Source organism: Neolamprologus brichardi, chromosome 7 (genome assembly GCF_056152115.1).
Source record: "Neolamprologus brichardi isolate AB-2024 chromosome 7, ASM5615211v1, whole genome shotgun sequence".
NCBI classification, from domain to species: domain Eukaryota; kingdom Metazoa; phylum Chordata; class Actinopteri; order Cichliformes; family Cichlidae; genus Neolamprologus; species Neolamprologus brichardi.
Genome location: NC_142110.1, coordinates 8,112,009 through 8,125,967, shown reverse-complemented (window position 1 = coordinate 8,125,967; position 13,959 = coordinate 8,112,009). Strand labels below are relative to the sequence as shown.

The 13,959-nt window shown below is 39.3% G+C and overlaps 1 protein-coding gene across 1 annotated transcript; it reads right to left on the bottom strand.

The window, feature by feature from the left end:
- Positions 1–12,135: 12,135 nt before the first annotated feature.
- LOC148101911 (uncharacterized) lies at positions 12,136–13,659 on the bottom strand. The gene is made up of 3 exons (XM_087844593.1): positions 13,408–13,659; positions 13,117–13,288; positions 12,136–13,013 (listed from the first exon to the last, which is right to left on the bottom strand). The coding sequence occupies exons 1-3, from the start codon at positions 13,657–13,659 to the stop codon at positions 12,136–12,138; spliced, it is 1,302 nt and encodes a 433-aa protein (XP_087700719.1).
- Between the last annotated feature and the right edge of the window lie 300 nt (positions 13,660–13,959).

Genomic DNA, 13,959 nt, shown 5'->3' with positions numbered 1-13,959 from the left:
GGCTTATTTATGACAACTTTTGACGTGAAAGCGCTTGTTGCTCTTACTCTCAACAAGCAGCAGGTGCTGCCATGGGCACCTCGCTCGTGCCAAAGCGCTCACAGGCGGAGGATAGTCCTCCTCCAGCCGCTATCAGGGCAGGAGATGTTCACGTGCGCCCAAACTGCAAATGAATCGCGCACGAGCAAAGCCGCCGTTCCCGCACTGACTGTAACGCAGTCAATTCTTCTTTTACTGTTATGCTGTTTTGTGGATCACAAGGTTTAAAACTACTTGTAAACACGCACACACACACACACACACACACACACACACACACATACACACACACACACACACACACACACACAGTAACTCCACCCTAACCTGCAGCTGCAGCGCAAATAACAACGAAAATTGTTTGTAAACGTGTCCTGGAGTTTACAGGTATAGACAGTGCAACAGCTTCCAGGTCATTTATTCTGCCAATATGGCAAGAAGGTCATAACTGCTTCAAGCACTGTCTATATCAGGGGTAGGCAACGCCAGGCCTCGAGGGCCGGTGTCCTGCAGGTTTTAGATCTCACCCTGGGTCAACACACCTGAATCAATTGATTAGTTCATTACCAGCCCCCTGGAGAACTTCAAGACATGTTGAGGAGGTAATTTAGCCATTTGAATCAGCTGTGTTGGATCAAGGACACATCTAAAACCTGCAGGACAGTATCGGCACAGTATTGGCACTTGAGGCCTGGAGTTGCCTACCCCTGGTCTATATGATCTGGTCAGAGAGGCTGACTGCATCACCGCTGATGATGAGTACTAGCGGTTCTGAGACAGGAGAATCAAGCTCTTCAGGTTGAGGACCAAGAGTCTCCTGTGTCAGGACCACATCAGTAGATGGTTCTGAGACTGGAGAAACAAGCTCGTCGGGTTCAGGAGCACTACTATGGCAATTTCCCACATGTGAATTTTTGAATTTTGGATTTTAAGAATAGTGAATTTGTATGATCTCTGTAACCAGATTTATGGATTATCCTTATGGTCCTTTTTTGTAATATAAAGATTGATGATAGTGAACATTTGTAATATATATATATATATATATATATATATATATATATATATATTTGTAATATGAGACTTCCAGTTTAATTTATCATCTATAATCACACAAACTTATGTTCAAGTACTTTTTCAATTTCCACACCATCTATATGAATCTGCACTTGTGCATTTCTAAGGAAATTCCCAAATAAGATTAATTTAGTTTTACTTAGATTTAGGGATAGTTTGTGTCATTATTGTCATAATGGGGAATAAAATGTGTAAGTCTGCCTTAGAAGGGGATGTAAAATTTATGGAGAATTTTTACCGGGCAGCACGCAGTATGTAGGTTGTTGACGTGAAAAATATGGATTTGAATGGACATTAGTGGAAGTTAAGAGTAAAGTGTTTGTAGAAAGAATAGTAAAACAGGGAAAGTGAAGCAGAGGAAGGAATTGCAGTTAGCAGTTACTAAGTTGTGGCTGGAGCAGGTTCAAAAGAGAAGAGAAGCAAGAATGTTAGCAGAAAGAAAAGTCAGAGAAGAGTGTGAGAGAGCAGAGACAGAGGAGGAGAAATTAAAGGCTGAGTATGGAGAGGCATTAGGAGCAGCATCGAGTCTAAGACAGACTAGGCAGGGCAGGAAACAGAAAGTAAAGTTAGTGAACACAAACGTTACAACCACATATCCATCCCTGACACAATACACAGGTAAAGGGCCAGGTGATAACACCCTGCCCTATGGAGATGCAGATCTCGTTGTCGAAATTAATGAAGTATAATTGTGATCTAAGCAGAAGTGAGTGTTTGACGTCATGGTGTGTGTGAAAAAGTATCCAGCTGGGGCAGACATGATACTGCAGATCACCTGCCCAGTGGACAAAAAGAAATAAAATAGTTGTGTGGATGAATGACAACATGAAGAGTGTTTGGTGTTTCTCAGTCTGAAACAGCTGTAATGCTATTTTCTGTTCGGAGAAAAGTACAGTTTAAAAAAAATAAAATAAAAAAAACAGAGAGTGATTTGTGATGTTTTAAGCAGTGATGAGATAATGAAAGTGTGATGAGAGAGGAACACGAAAACATACAGAAAATGCATTAACTATACTAACCCTACATATATATACACATAAATGATACTCATGAAGACCAGACAGCACCTTAAGCATGAGATTCTGTTTGTCATTTTGTCCAAGTCACTAATAAGATGAAAGTGATACATAGACTAGTGGACTGAATATTATAGGAGGACAGATGGTTACATCATAGAGGAGAAAAACAGAATGCTGATGAGAGGTTTTAGATGAGTGAGCTGATTGTGAGTTTCTGGTGTGTGAAGAAGTTTTAACATGGCACACATTTAGTTACATGAGAAGAAACCTATGTGCTAAGACAACAGGGTTATGCTGTATGTTGTGTGTATGGCTGATTGGATGAATGTTTGAGATTAAACTGGCTGTTGATTTGTCTTTTGTTACTAAGCTGAGCCTGCCAATTGGGTTGTTACGATTTATCCCCCTGGCATGAAGAACACGTGTCATGACTTAAACAAGGCCTTTCTTTCCTTTCCTTTCCTTTATTTTCTTTATTTCCTTTTATTTTGTTACTTTCATGGTGCACTGAAGTTTTGTTTGATGATCTCTGTTTGAGTAGATCTGCACGATTAGAACCGAAGCGTCGTCGAGAAAACTGTTGCAAAGTGAGCTTCTCCAGAATTAAAATGGGCTCAGGAGAAAGCCACTTATTTGGGACAATTAGGAAACAAGTTCCTGTCCAAAAGGATTCAACGAGGAAATCCAGTCTAAATTATTTTTCTTTTTGAAATGACGTCAATTTGCTGAGCGTGGAAACGAATGCGACGATAATTTCCACAATCTGCAAAGAATCACTGAGTGAGAATTTTAAAATAAATGGGGAAGCTGACAAGACTGACTGACCTAACACCATTGTGTGAAGTTAACCCCCACCTGACAAAGGTGTGGATGTATCTCTGTGTGTGTCTCTGTTGCAGGAACAGAAGGAGACCACAGGAGGAAACTTGGGTCACATGACTATGTGAACTCTGCAAATTTAACCTTTTTTAGTTTAAAATTTTTTTTGTGTCTGTGAATTTACCATGGGAGTGTTATTCACTACCTTATGTTGCTCACAGAGATTACTGTGAGAAAGAGTGTATACACCTGCGCAGCGCTAACATTTACATTTCTTTTTACAGCAGATGGTTAATCATGTGATTTGATCATGTGATTTATAGCAGGACACAACTTAATGATGTTTTTCTACCACAGGATTACTGAGATTTTGTGTGAAGGAAACTGGCTATATGTTGATGATGGAATTACACTGTGTTGTTGAGAGAATGTTGGAGAAAATGTGAAAATTACAGGGGAGAAATTAATACAGTTTGAGACATACTGTGATGAGACCATTGTTACTTCTCCACAGTGAGTGTTAACTTTATGACTTTTCACAGCTCCTCTGGAATCTGGATGGCCGACACCTGACCAGGATGAACCGTGTGTTTGGCTAATGTTTGTTTTTCCTTAAGAGTGCTAAAGGATTCAGCAGACAGACAAGTGACAATTGAACAGATGTGCAGTGGTTACAGAATAGTTACATGAGGCTCGTTATCTGACCACTATTTGGGCTCATGGTGAGTGACAAACTTAAGGGAAGTCACTGATTACAATGTGGAATGACATTGAGATGTTCAATGATTTGGAACAAATTATGGGAAAAAGTAGGAGTTTAATGAGTTCAGAATAAACCTGCAATGATACTTGTCTCTGTGATGCTGAATACTTTATTACACTTACGAGTTGACACATGGCAAAAGCCGTGTGGCGAGAGGAGTGTCATTTTTTAATTTGTAGATGTCGTGAGGTGCCATAACGAGAAGGAGTGACTGAGAGGATCGCCCACAAAATGGAAGCTGAGGCCTGGAGAGAGTCTTCAGGAGGATCAGAGATCACCTCCAGCACAGCAGCATCGCGCAGAGAGCTGTGCTACTGGGCTTCCAGGAGCGTTGGAACATGAGAACTTGAGGGAGCGTGCCAAGCTCCAAAGAGTGACAGCGCAGAGGAGGTCCAGCGATGGACTTGTGGTTCTGTGAACAGCACAAATGCCAGGTGACTGTAAAATAACTAACAGCACTTGTTCCACAAGTGAAGCCAGTAACTTACTATCCTAAAAGATTAGTTCTAGTTGCTTGTGCTTTACCTCCATGCGTGAGATCAGTATGTGCAGCAGCTTAAGCTGTACAATGTTTCAGGAAATAGGTTATTCCACCTTTTGACATTGTTAGTTCCACATGAGGTAGATGTCTATTACTGCAGACTAAACTTACATTTCTGTCACCTACAAGACACTTGTCTTTAATGTTACTATTACTCTCACAACCACACATAACCATAAAGTGGTGCACAATTCTGAATTTGTCAAACCCTTTTTGCTAACGAAAGAAGAGGGCACTTCTCATGAGTGTAGAGAGCACGTGGAGAAGAAGTGTAAGTCGAGGGATGACTTAATAGCTGTGCCACTCGTTGAGGGAAAGAGCAGGAAAGCAGTTGTGGCTTACAGAAGGAGCGAGTTTGTAGGTTGGTGTTTATCATTTGTGTGATAAACCAATACTGCCTAATAATTTGTACAAGACTGCTGCTATTTTGAGCCATGGGCTTTGCAATGTCTCCACAGGGGGGATAATGGCAGCAGTAGTTTATACTCACTCTAGGATTATTAAATACTTAAAAAAATATATATATATATTGCATTTGCAGGCAGAGAGAACTAATAGAACAGTAAAGTAAAGACTTGGGAAGACAGGCAGGACATGGTTAGACTGTATAGAATTAGTTAAGGTATACATGAGGATTCCTCCAACAGAGAATGGTCTGACTCTTTGAGATTATATATGTTAGAGCATTTAGAGTTCTAGTCTTCTGTAGTGATGATAGAAAAACAGAAGAGAGAGCATATTAGCAGATTAGATGCTTGAAATGTTTAAAAGTAAAGTAGTCATGAGAACAAATGATCTGCCAGATGATTCTGTTTCTCCGCAGGAGCAGAGTCTGAAGTCTGGAGATTGGATGTTGATAAGGCCATGGAGAGGAAGTGCTGGTCCAGTCCACGGTGGAAGGTTCCTATCGGGTGCTGCTGACAACGACCACAGCAGTGAAGATTGCCGGAAGGAATACATGGATACATCAAGCGCACTGCAAGAAGGTGACACACATCCAGGCCAGCTCGGAGTAAGTGGCAGGAAGACCGGGTACAAAGGGGGGGGAAAGCCTCCAGGGCCCCTCGTCTCAATCCGGTGAAGAAACCAACTGAGCCACAGGTACTCAACAGAATGGCTGGGAATGTGCTGTGCATCTTCTTGAGCCTGTGGACCCAGAGTGGGATGACAGGGAGCGCACTGGCACAGAACAAACCACACCCAATACCCACATGGGTTTTCAACAACTACTGGTGGCAGTTTAAGAACACAACCGCTCACCTAAAGAACGAGACCAATGGTTATGCTTGTGATGCCATTGGCTACACACTCTTCTGGACTGTGGCCATATAGCATCACTGAGAGCGAGACAGTTTGTTTGGTTGCCTTAGCAACACATCCAGGAGTAAACGTACTTGGAACACTGTCAACTTTTCAACTGCTCTGAACCTGAATGGACAGTTGATTCACCAGTAGCCGGGAAGGTGAACTGCTCTGGTACGACAGGCCTGCTAGTCTGACTCAAAGAATATGACTCGCTGCAGGACATTGAACAGCTAAACGAACTGGAAACAGGCCGATTGCCTATGTGCATAAAGGACAATGGATTTAGTCCAAGTTGAAGATTTACCATGGAATTTGTGCAACATCACCTATTCTTTTGTCTTCTGCAAGACGGATGTAAACAGAGAAGCCTTTTGTCTACATCTACATCATGAACACTTGAGGTTTTGAGCCAAGAAGATCAAAACAGCTTGATCCAATTTCCTTTACAAAGCTTTTTCTGTGGTGACAACAGGACAGGAGAAGAGTTGCAAATGCAGACAACTCACCAGTTGACTCTAACCCCCACAGGAAGCCTACAGTGAGATTTGGGGGGTTGATAGGAGTCATAAAAAGGAGTGTTGACCAGGCTACAGCTTTGAAGTTAGCTGAGAGCCACATGGACAAACAATGAAGTCAACTGATGTGTTTGAATGCATATGTCTGTATACAGTTGGATTGTAGTGACATATGATTTTTGAGAATGATGATTCTTCTTGTTTGACTTTTGATATTCAGTTGTTTACTTGCAGAAGTACATAATGAATTACATGACAGGAATAGGTGCACCATAAGGCTGGATAGGTTGGTTAATGTCTGGTCCTTGGTGGCATCCTCTTTTGAAAAAATTAATTCCTGTTTATGTATTGTTGATGCATTTTACCTTGTATAAGATCAATGTTGACTAAGATGATTTCCAATACATTTGTTAATTATGTACTTTTGCAACAATATGACATGACTGAAATTACTGACATGACAGAAGCCTGTGTGTAAATGACGCCTGCGCTGAAAATGTTAAGCAAGAGGTGCATGGCTGAGAATATATTACATAGGAATAATTTGGAGCATAAAATGACAAACAGGAGGAAAATGTCAGGGTGAATTATTAAATATTGTCATTTTTATAGTTGCCATTTGTTTATAGGTTTAAAGAATCCTTTCTGTCCTCCCCTCCCCAGATCCTTAAGATTCTGGGAGGGGGGCAGTAGTGTTTCTGACCACAGGAACACCCTCTGTGAAGGTCTGTTTGATGTGGTAAACTTCCTCCCCTTTGGATGGCTTCATTGTGTTATCTAGGGTGAGGGGAGATTGCCCTCTTCATGACCAAGGATGTTCCTGTGCTTTTATGTTATATGACCCTTTGATCAGCAGCGTGCCACACACACACACACACACACACACATTCTCACATAACACACACACAGTGCCTTGTCTTTTGTAACCAAGAGGCGTTACGTGGGGAAGGTACGTGTTGTAAACTATTGTTTATTGTGTGAACGTTGTCAATAAAAGGGAGCAAGAGGGGCCAGTCGGAGAGGTCATTTTGTGATGTACTGAGGTACGGACAAGGGCTCCCTTGCAAGTAAAAAGATCGATCGCTGTTGCCTTGTCTTTCTTTCATGGGAATAAGTTCTGGGATCAGCGGGGTCTGACTTTAGACCCAACAGTTTGTTCCTGTTAAACCATTTTTTAATTTTGCACATTTCTGAAGTAATTGTATCCAGCAGCTCCTTTAGATAGACACAGCTACTCCCCCTCCACTTTTGTTCCTTCTATTTACAAAATTCACATCATATCCCTCAGTCCAAAGTCCAGTCCTTTCTCAGCATTGATCCATGTTTCAGAAATTTCAATAATTCCAAATGGATTTGTCAACTCATTTAGATATTCCTTTATATTGTTGAAGTTGGCATACAGACTGCTGCTGTTAAAATGGATTATTGATCATTTGTTTTTCGTGTTGATGGTGTGTTTAAACTGTTCATCGGTGAAGTAGCAGCAGTTATTGCTGATGTTGTAGAAGAAATTATTTTCTGGGTCTATATCCTTTTCTAAGTCTAGAACATTATGGTCTGTGTATCGAAATGTTCTCAGTTCCAGATGATCATAAACAGAATTCCAAAGAGTTATATTGATATTGTTGTCAGATGCAGATGAAGTTCTTTTAGACTGTGTTGGAGTCAAATTGTTAAATGCTGTCATTGTGCTACTTAAATTTGTAAGTCTTAGTTCAAACTATAGGATCAAAGACATTCCTTTGTCTCTGACCACCTCTCCAGCCAATTTGTTGGTGGGGGAGGCTGACGTTTTTTTTATTATAGGCATTTATATATGTTTCTTGTGTGGTAAGCTTCCTGCTTTTATGATCCTTTCAATATTCTACCACGGTCCAAATTCTTCAGTCTATCCAACTCTTAAATCTTAATGTTGATTCAGATTCACACTACAACCTGGGTTTGCATCTTATCTGTATTTAATTTAATAACAGTACAGTACTTTGTTTTTAGTAAGCATTGTTCTTAATGTAAATATGTAAAAATTGTGTGTGTTTCAGTTCTGTGTCTTGTGTACTGTTTGTTCGTATGTGTCTTTCTTGCTATTGTTGCATCCAAATTTCCCCTTGTGGGACAATTCAAGGATTATTCTATTCTATGTCATTTGTTCTCAGCCTCTCCCAGTCAGAGCTTTTCTCCATGCCTGTCTTACTGCACATGATGTTATTAGCACAACCACTTTAAAGGTGATAATTTAGGACTTCATCAATAATACAGACAGCAATGTAGTTAAACATCTTACACTTCATTTTATTGGGAATGAACTTAACCTACATACACATTGTATTTATCACTGCTACTCATTACAATATTCATTTGTTAATATAAATAATTAAGTTTGCTCAAATGTAATTAATACTTTCATTTTTCTAAAAATACCTCAAAACACAATTGTATGGAAGTAATAAAACGCAAACAAATCAGTAAAATATGTATTTTACAAAATTGTGCTAGATAACATTCTGCAGTATTGCACAAACTCTTTCCAATGACAAGTAAAATAAACTATTTTGACCACTTTTTTCCATTTGACTGCATAAAAATGAACATTTACAACACATCTGCTATATCCTGAACATTTAACACATCTACACAGGCATTTGAAGAAGGAGCTTGAACTGTCACATGAACTGTTAATTTAGACTTCATCATTATGCAATGCATACCCTGCTGCATCTAAGCCCAAACCAGTAACCAGGCAGAAGTACAGAACAGTATCCCTGGTAAATGAAGAGGAATCAAATGGGGCTTGTGTTTGTGTGTATTTGTGTTTTAATACATGTTTGTTAAGCATCATTTTTAAGACCCAAAGGGTTACTTTGGATATTTAGAAGTCCGCTTTACCTCCAAATGATCAAAATTTAGATATCTATACATTTCCAAGAGATCATAGTCATGTTTCCATAGTCAAGCGACTAGTCTAAATTATGCGTGATGACACTGCACTATTTCACAGAACCAGACTTCTAAAGGTCCAAACTAATCCTTTAACATTATATAGAAACATATATGCACATTTACAAAAAACAACAAAAAGGAAAACAAAACAAATCAAGAACTCCAAGGATGTCATCTGACTTCCTGAGGAAGGCCAGTGGGCCGGAAAAAAAACAAACCCTGTTTTAAAAAAATAAATAAAAATGTATCCCATCCAAAGAGCACCTCTGAGCAGAAGTAGTGAATCCAACAAGCGCTCCTTTACAAACCCTTTTTTCCAAGTTACACATACAGAACATTCTGTTCTTACATCCCGTCATTGTAAGCATGAGTTCAATTTAAGGGCAATATCCCATATCCCCAAAATAAACTAAAAACACACAATCCTTTTGCACATTTTAGATAACATGGAAGGCAAACTCATGTTGTAAATATTATTTTATTGGGTGAGGAAATTGTGCAATATAATTTACTTAAGCTGGTAAAAAGATTGAGCATTAACCCTTTAAGACCTACCATAGAACCAAGTCCGCCAGAGCTTGTATTATATTTTTACATGCTGTAGTGCCATTTTTGGGAGCATTTCAAGTTGCTATACATCAATACAACCATTATAGCCCAGATTTTAATAATATGTCTGCATTAAGTGCATAGTAATTACATAAATTGCAAAAAAGTGCAATAAACTACAAAAAAAATTGAAAATCATTTGTTTTTTTAACATATATTTCTAGTTAGAGAAATTTAAGAGGCTTATCCCTCAAAACTGTAAATACAAAAAAGTTGCACAAAATAGTTTCCCACCACAGGAAATTTATTTTGAGTGTCTTCATAGTTTTATTTTTGAAATACACCAATTTTATATACTGCAGGAAAAACAAAAATAAATCTTATAATGCAAATTTGCAAAAAAGCAGCATATGCATCAAAATAAACTATTTCCAGCAGAGCAATATGAGTCCTAAGCATCCCAGAAACGACACAGAAAGTCATAAAGTCAAACATAACTTTTAAAAACACAGTATAGGCTCATGAGGCCCTGATGGTAAAAAACTACATTTCCACGAAAATGACATCACTTCCGGTTTCGGGCAGGTCATGGCGGACTTCACGCTGACGTCTATTCTTACTAGGAAGTGTTACGAACAGCTGATCGGATCGGCAAAGCGTGTTTCTGGAATATTATGTTTTTGTTGCTGCAAGCGCTTTTTATGCAGTTTTTGCAAAGCTATATGTGGAAGGAAATGTTGACTGAGGACAAGCTGATGGCATAAGATGTAAGTACAACTCCTCTGGTTTCATATGAAAAAATTTTCTTTGCGCTAGCTCACGTGGTTGCAGTTCTACAGGGATTTAAAAATAGTTGCGCAAAGCAGAGCAAAAGGGTTAAACTGGCTGGTGTCTTTTGGGTAAGAGGGTCTAAGAGGGGAGAGATGATATAGAAACATGACGTCGTTGGCCTCTTTAATAAGGAACTGACCTGCCTAATGTAGAACAAAACACATGTAGATTTTAAGGATTACTGTAACTTCAATGGCTTCAAATAAACCTTTGTTTTACAGATTCATTTATGTCATGTCACATTTTTTCATACTGCTTAACTTAGTACAAGTTAAGCTTTGGGGTTGTGGAAGATATCCTTCACAAAACTAAAGTGTAAAATATATCAACACACACACACACACTGAGGGGGAGAGGGAGTCACCTTTATCAGTCAGCAAGTCTGGTGAACCATGTGAAGGAAAAGCTGGAATGCCTTTAAGGACTAAAAAGCACTGACATTACAGCCTCTGACAGAGAAATTCATAAATAAAACATCCTCACCTTCGTAAACACAGTTTCACAGCGAGCTGCTTTTGCAAACCTGGAACCTTTGAGAAAGGGAATACTTTTTCTTTCAACACTGCATCAAGCTTTTAAACAAATGTCCCAGGAAACATGAATTAATTCATGTTTCCTGGGACATGAATTAATCAAGATTTTCTAAACATTTCCTGAGATTTGGTTTCCCTCGGTTATGAACAATTTTGAAATTCTGCTTTTTGACTTTTTCTTCCACCCTAAATATCTGTTGTGTTAGACTTTCTGCCGTCTTTGCTTGATAGTCAAGATTTTGTAAACATTTTTTGAGATTTGTGTTCTCTGTCTTTAACTTGTTTCTCTCTCCTGGGAATTAATTCAGACATGAATTCATTCACTGTCTGACAGAGAGATTTGAGAGGAATCACTGAGATTGTATGAGTCGGTGGCGAGAGAAATATCTGAGCCTATGGAACTTCAAGAGAAAATTTAAGATTTCCAGCTGGAGTTGAGCACCGTTAACCTCAAGAAGAATTATTATAAAAATAATTTCCATCGCTCAAGAGATGAGCTTAAACAGATCCATTCAGTTTGTCATGAGAACAATTTAAACATTAAGGAAAGCGCTTAAAAGGGAGACAGTTTAGGACAGTGGTTCTTAACCTGGGTTCGATCGAACCCTAGGCGTTCGGTGAGTCGGTCTCAGGGGTTCGGCAGAGCCTCCACCGTGACATGCACGGCTCATTTTGTGCACCAATATCCCATATCTATGTCTTGAATTTGAAAAAAATCATATTTTATTTTTCACTAAAGAGGGGTTCAATGCGCATATGAAACTGGTGGGGTTCGGTACCTCCAACAAGGTTAAGAACCACTGGTTTAGGATGAAAGCTGGCTTGTAGATGGTGTCGAAAGCTCTTTCCAATGAGTTTGACTGTATTGTCGATCTAAGATGAGTCGCGCCCCTGAGCATCATCATAACCAATCACTAATCAGATGTTGAGTTGAAGCTTTCAAGCTTTGAGTGCATTTGTTAAAAATATGCTCCTCATTATTACCTGTCAGGCTTCGCTAGTAGATGTGCATGAGAAGATGGATGAGAAAATTTGACGAAAAGATGGAAGAGTTTAAAAGAATGACTCAAAAGTCAGATGACATCAAAGATCTGATTGTGGCAGAGAACGAGAATTTGCGCGCAGAGGTTAAAACCATTCAGAGGATGCACCGTGACTTTCAGGAAAAGGCAGGATCTCTCCTTGAGCAGAACAGCAGCATTGCTGCTCAGTTGTCTAGGAATAATGGAATAGGACTCCGGTTCCATTTTGTGGGTTTTCTCTCTGAACTGGGGCCATGATTAAGTAGGCGTTTGACACCATGACGCCATGAACCACTAGTCGGAACCCCTTCAGGAGGCTGTTCTGAGACAGGAGAATCAAGCTCTTCAGGTTCAAGACCAAGATTGTCCTGTGTGGGGACCACATCAGGAGATGGTTCTGAAATAGGAGAAACAAGCTCCTCAGGTTCAGGAGCAAGATTCTCCTGTGTCGGGACCACATCAGGAGATGGTTCTGAAATAGGAGAAACAAGCTCCTCAAGTTCATGAGCAAGATTCTCCTGCTGCAGAGGTTCACCAGTGATGTTGTGAACAGCAACTAATATTTCTTCTTTCTCCTCCCTTCTCAGCTCATCCTTAAGATTATTAATTATTTCTCTTTTCATTTTAAGATGTTCATAAAGTTCATCTATGAGATCTTCGTTATGAACAATCTTGACACTTTGCTTTTTGACTTTTTCTTCCAGCAGAAATATTTGTAGTGTCAGACTTTCTGTTGTCTTTTCTTGATACTCAAGATTTTCTAAATGTTTCTTGAGATTTGTGTTCTCTGTTTTTAATTTTTTTTTTATCTCAGCAGCAATGCTGCTGTTCTCCTTAAGGAGATATTCTTCTTTCTCTTGAAAGTCATGGTGCATCCTCTGAATTGTGCTTACCTGCTCCTGCATTTTAGCCTCCAGAGATTCCACCTGTGACTGATTTTCATCCAGTGCCTGTCTCACCTGACGCTGAAGAGTACAAATTTTTCTTTTCAGCTCAACTGTGAGTTCTGTCTTGCGAACTATTTCCCTATATTGTTTTTCTATAATCTCTTCTTTTTTTAATTCTTTTATGGTGAGCTTCTCCCACTTGGTGCTCAAGTCTCTGTTCAAGAGTCTCTAAAGTTTTCTCGAGTTTTGCATTCTCTTTCTTTTTTTCGTTTCTCTCACTTTCAATCTGAGACAACTCAGCAGCAATGCTGCTGTTACGCTCGAGGAGATATTCTTCTTTTTCCAGAAAGTCATGGTGCATCGTCTGAATGGTGTTAACCTGTTCCTGCATTTTAGCCTCCAGAGATTCCACCTGTGACTGTTTTTCGTCCTGAGCCTGTCTCACCCGATGCTGAAGAGTACATATTTCTTTTTTCAGCTCAACTATCTGTTCTGTCTTGTGATCTATTTCTCTATTCTGTTTTCTATTATCTCTTCTTTTTTTGTTATTTTATGGTGAGCTTCTCCCACTTGGTGCTCAAGTCTCTCTCTCTCTTCCTTGAGATCTGCGTTCTCTTTCTTTTGTTCATTTCGCTCACTTTCAATTTGAGACAACTCAGCAGCAATGCTGCTGTTCTGCTCAAGCAGAGATGCTTCCTTTTCCTGAAATTCATGGTGCATCATCCGAAAGGTTCTAAGCTCTGCTTGCAAATTTTTATTCTCTGCAACAATTAGAGCTTTGATGTCATCTGACTGTTGAGTCACTTTTTCAAGCTCAACCATGCTTTCCCTAAAATGGAAATTCCTTTCATGCGCATCTGTACTATTCTGTTCACGCTCATTTTTAAAGCGATAGTAATTTTTTTTGTAATAATTCTTTTTGCGCTTTAGGGTGCTTAACTCCAACTGGAGTTCTTGTATTTTCATTTGAAGCTCCCTAGGCTCCGATATTTCTCTCTCCATCATCCCATACAGTCTTTGTGATTCCTCTCGAATCTCTCTGTCAGACTGTCAATTATTAAATGTTTTGTGTGACATATTTCTTTAAAGGTTTAATGCAAAGTGTCGACAAGAAAAAATGTT

Excerpts from the sequence above, each read along its gene's own strand:
- LOC148101911 (XM_087844593.1), bottom strand. The coding sequence starts at position 13,659 with ATGGTTGAGCTTGAAAAAGTGACTCAACAGTCAGATGACATCAAAGCT. Across the intron at positions 13,289-13,407 it reads GAGAGAGACTTGAGCACCAA|CATCGGGTGAGACAGGCTCA; the intron begins GTGGGAGAAGCT and ends TGTACTCTTCAG. Across the intron at positions 13,014-13,116 it reads TGAGTTGTCTCAGATTGAAA|AATTAAAAAAAGAAGAGATT; the intron begins GTGAGAGAAACG and ends TCACCATAAAAG.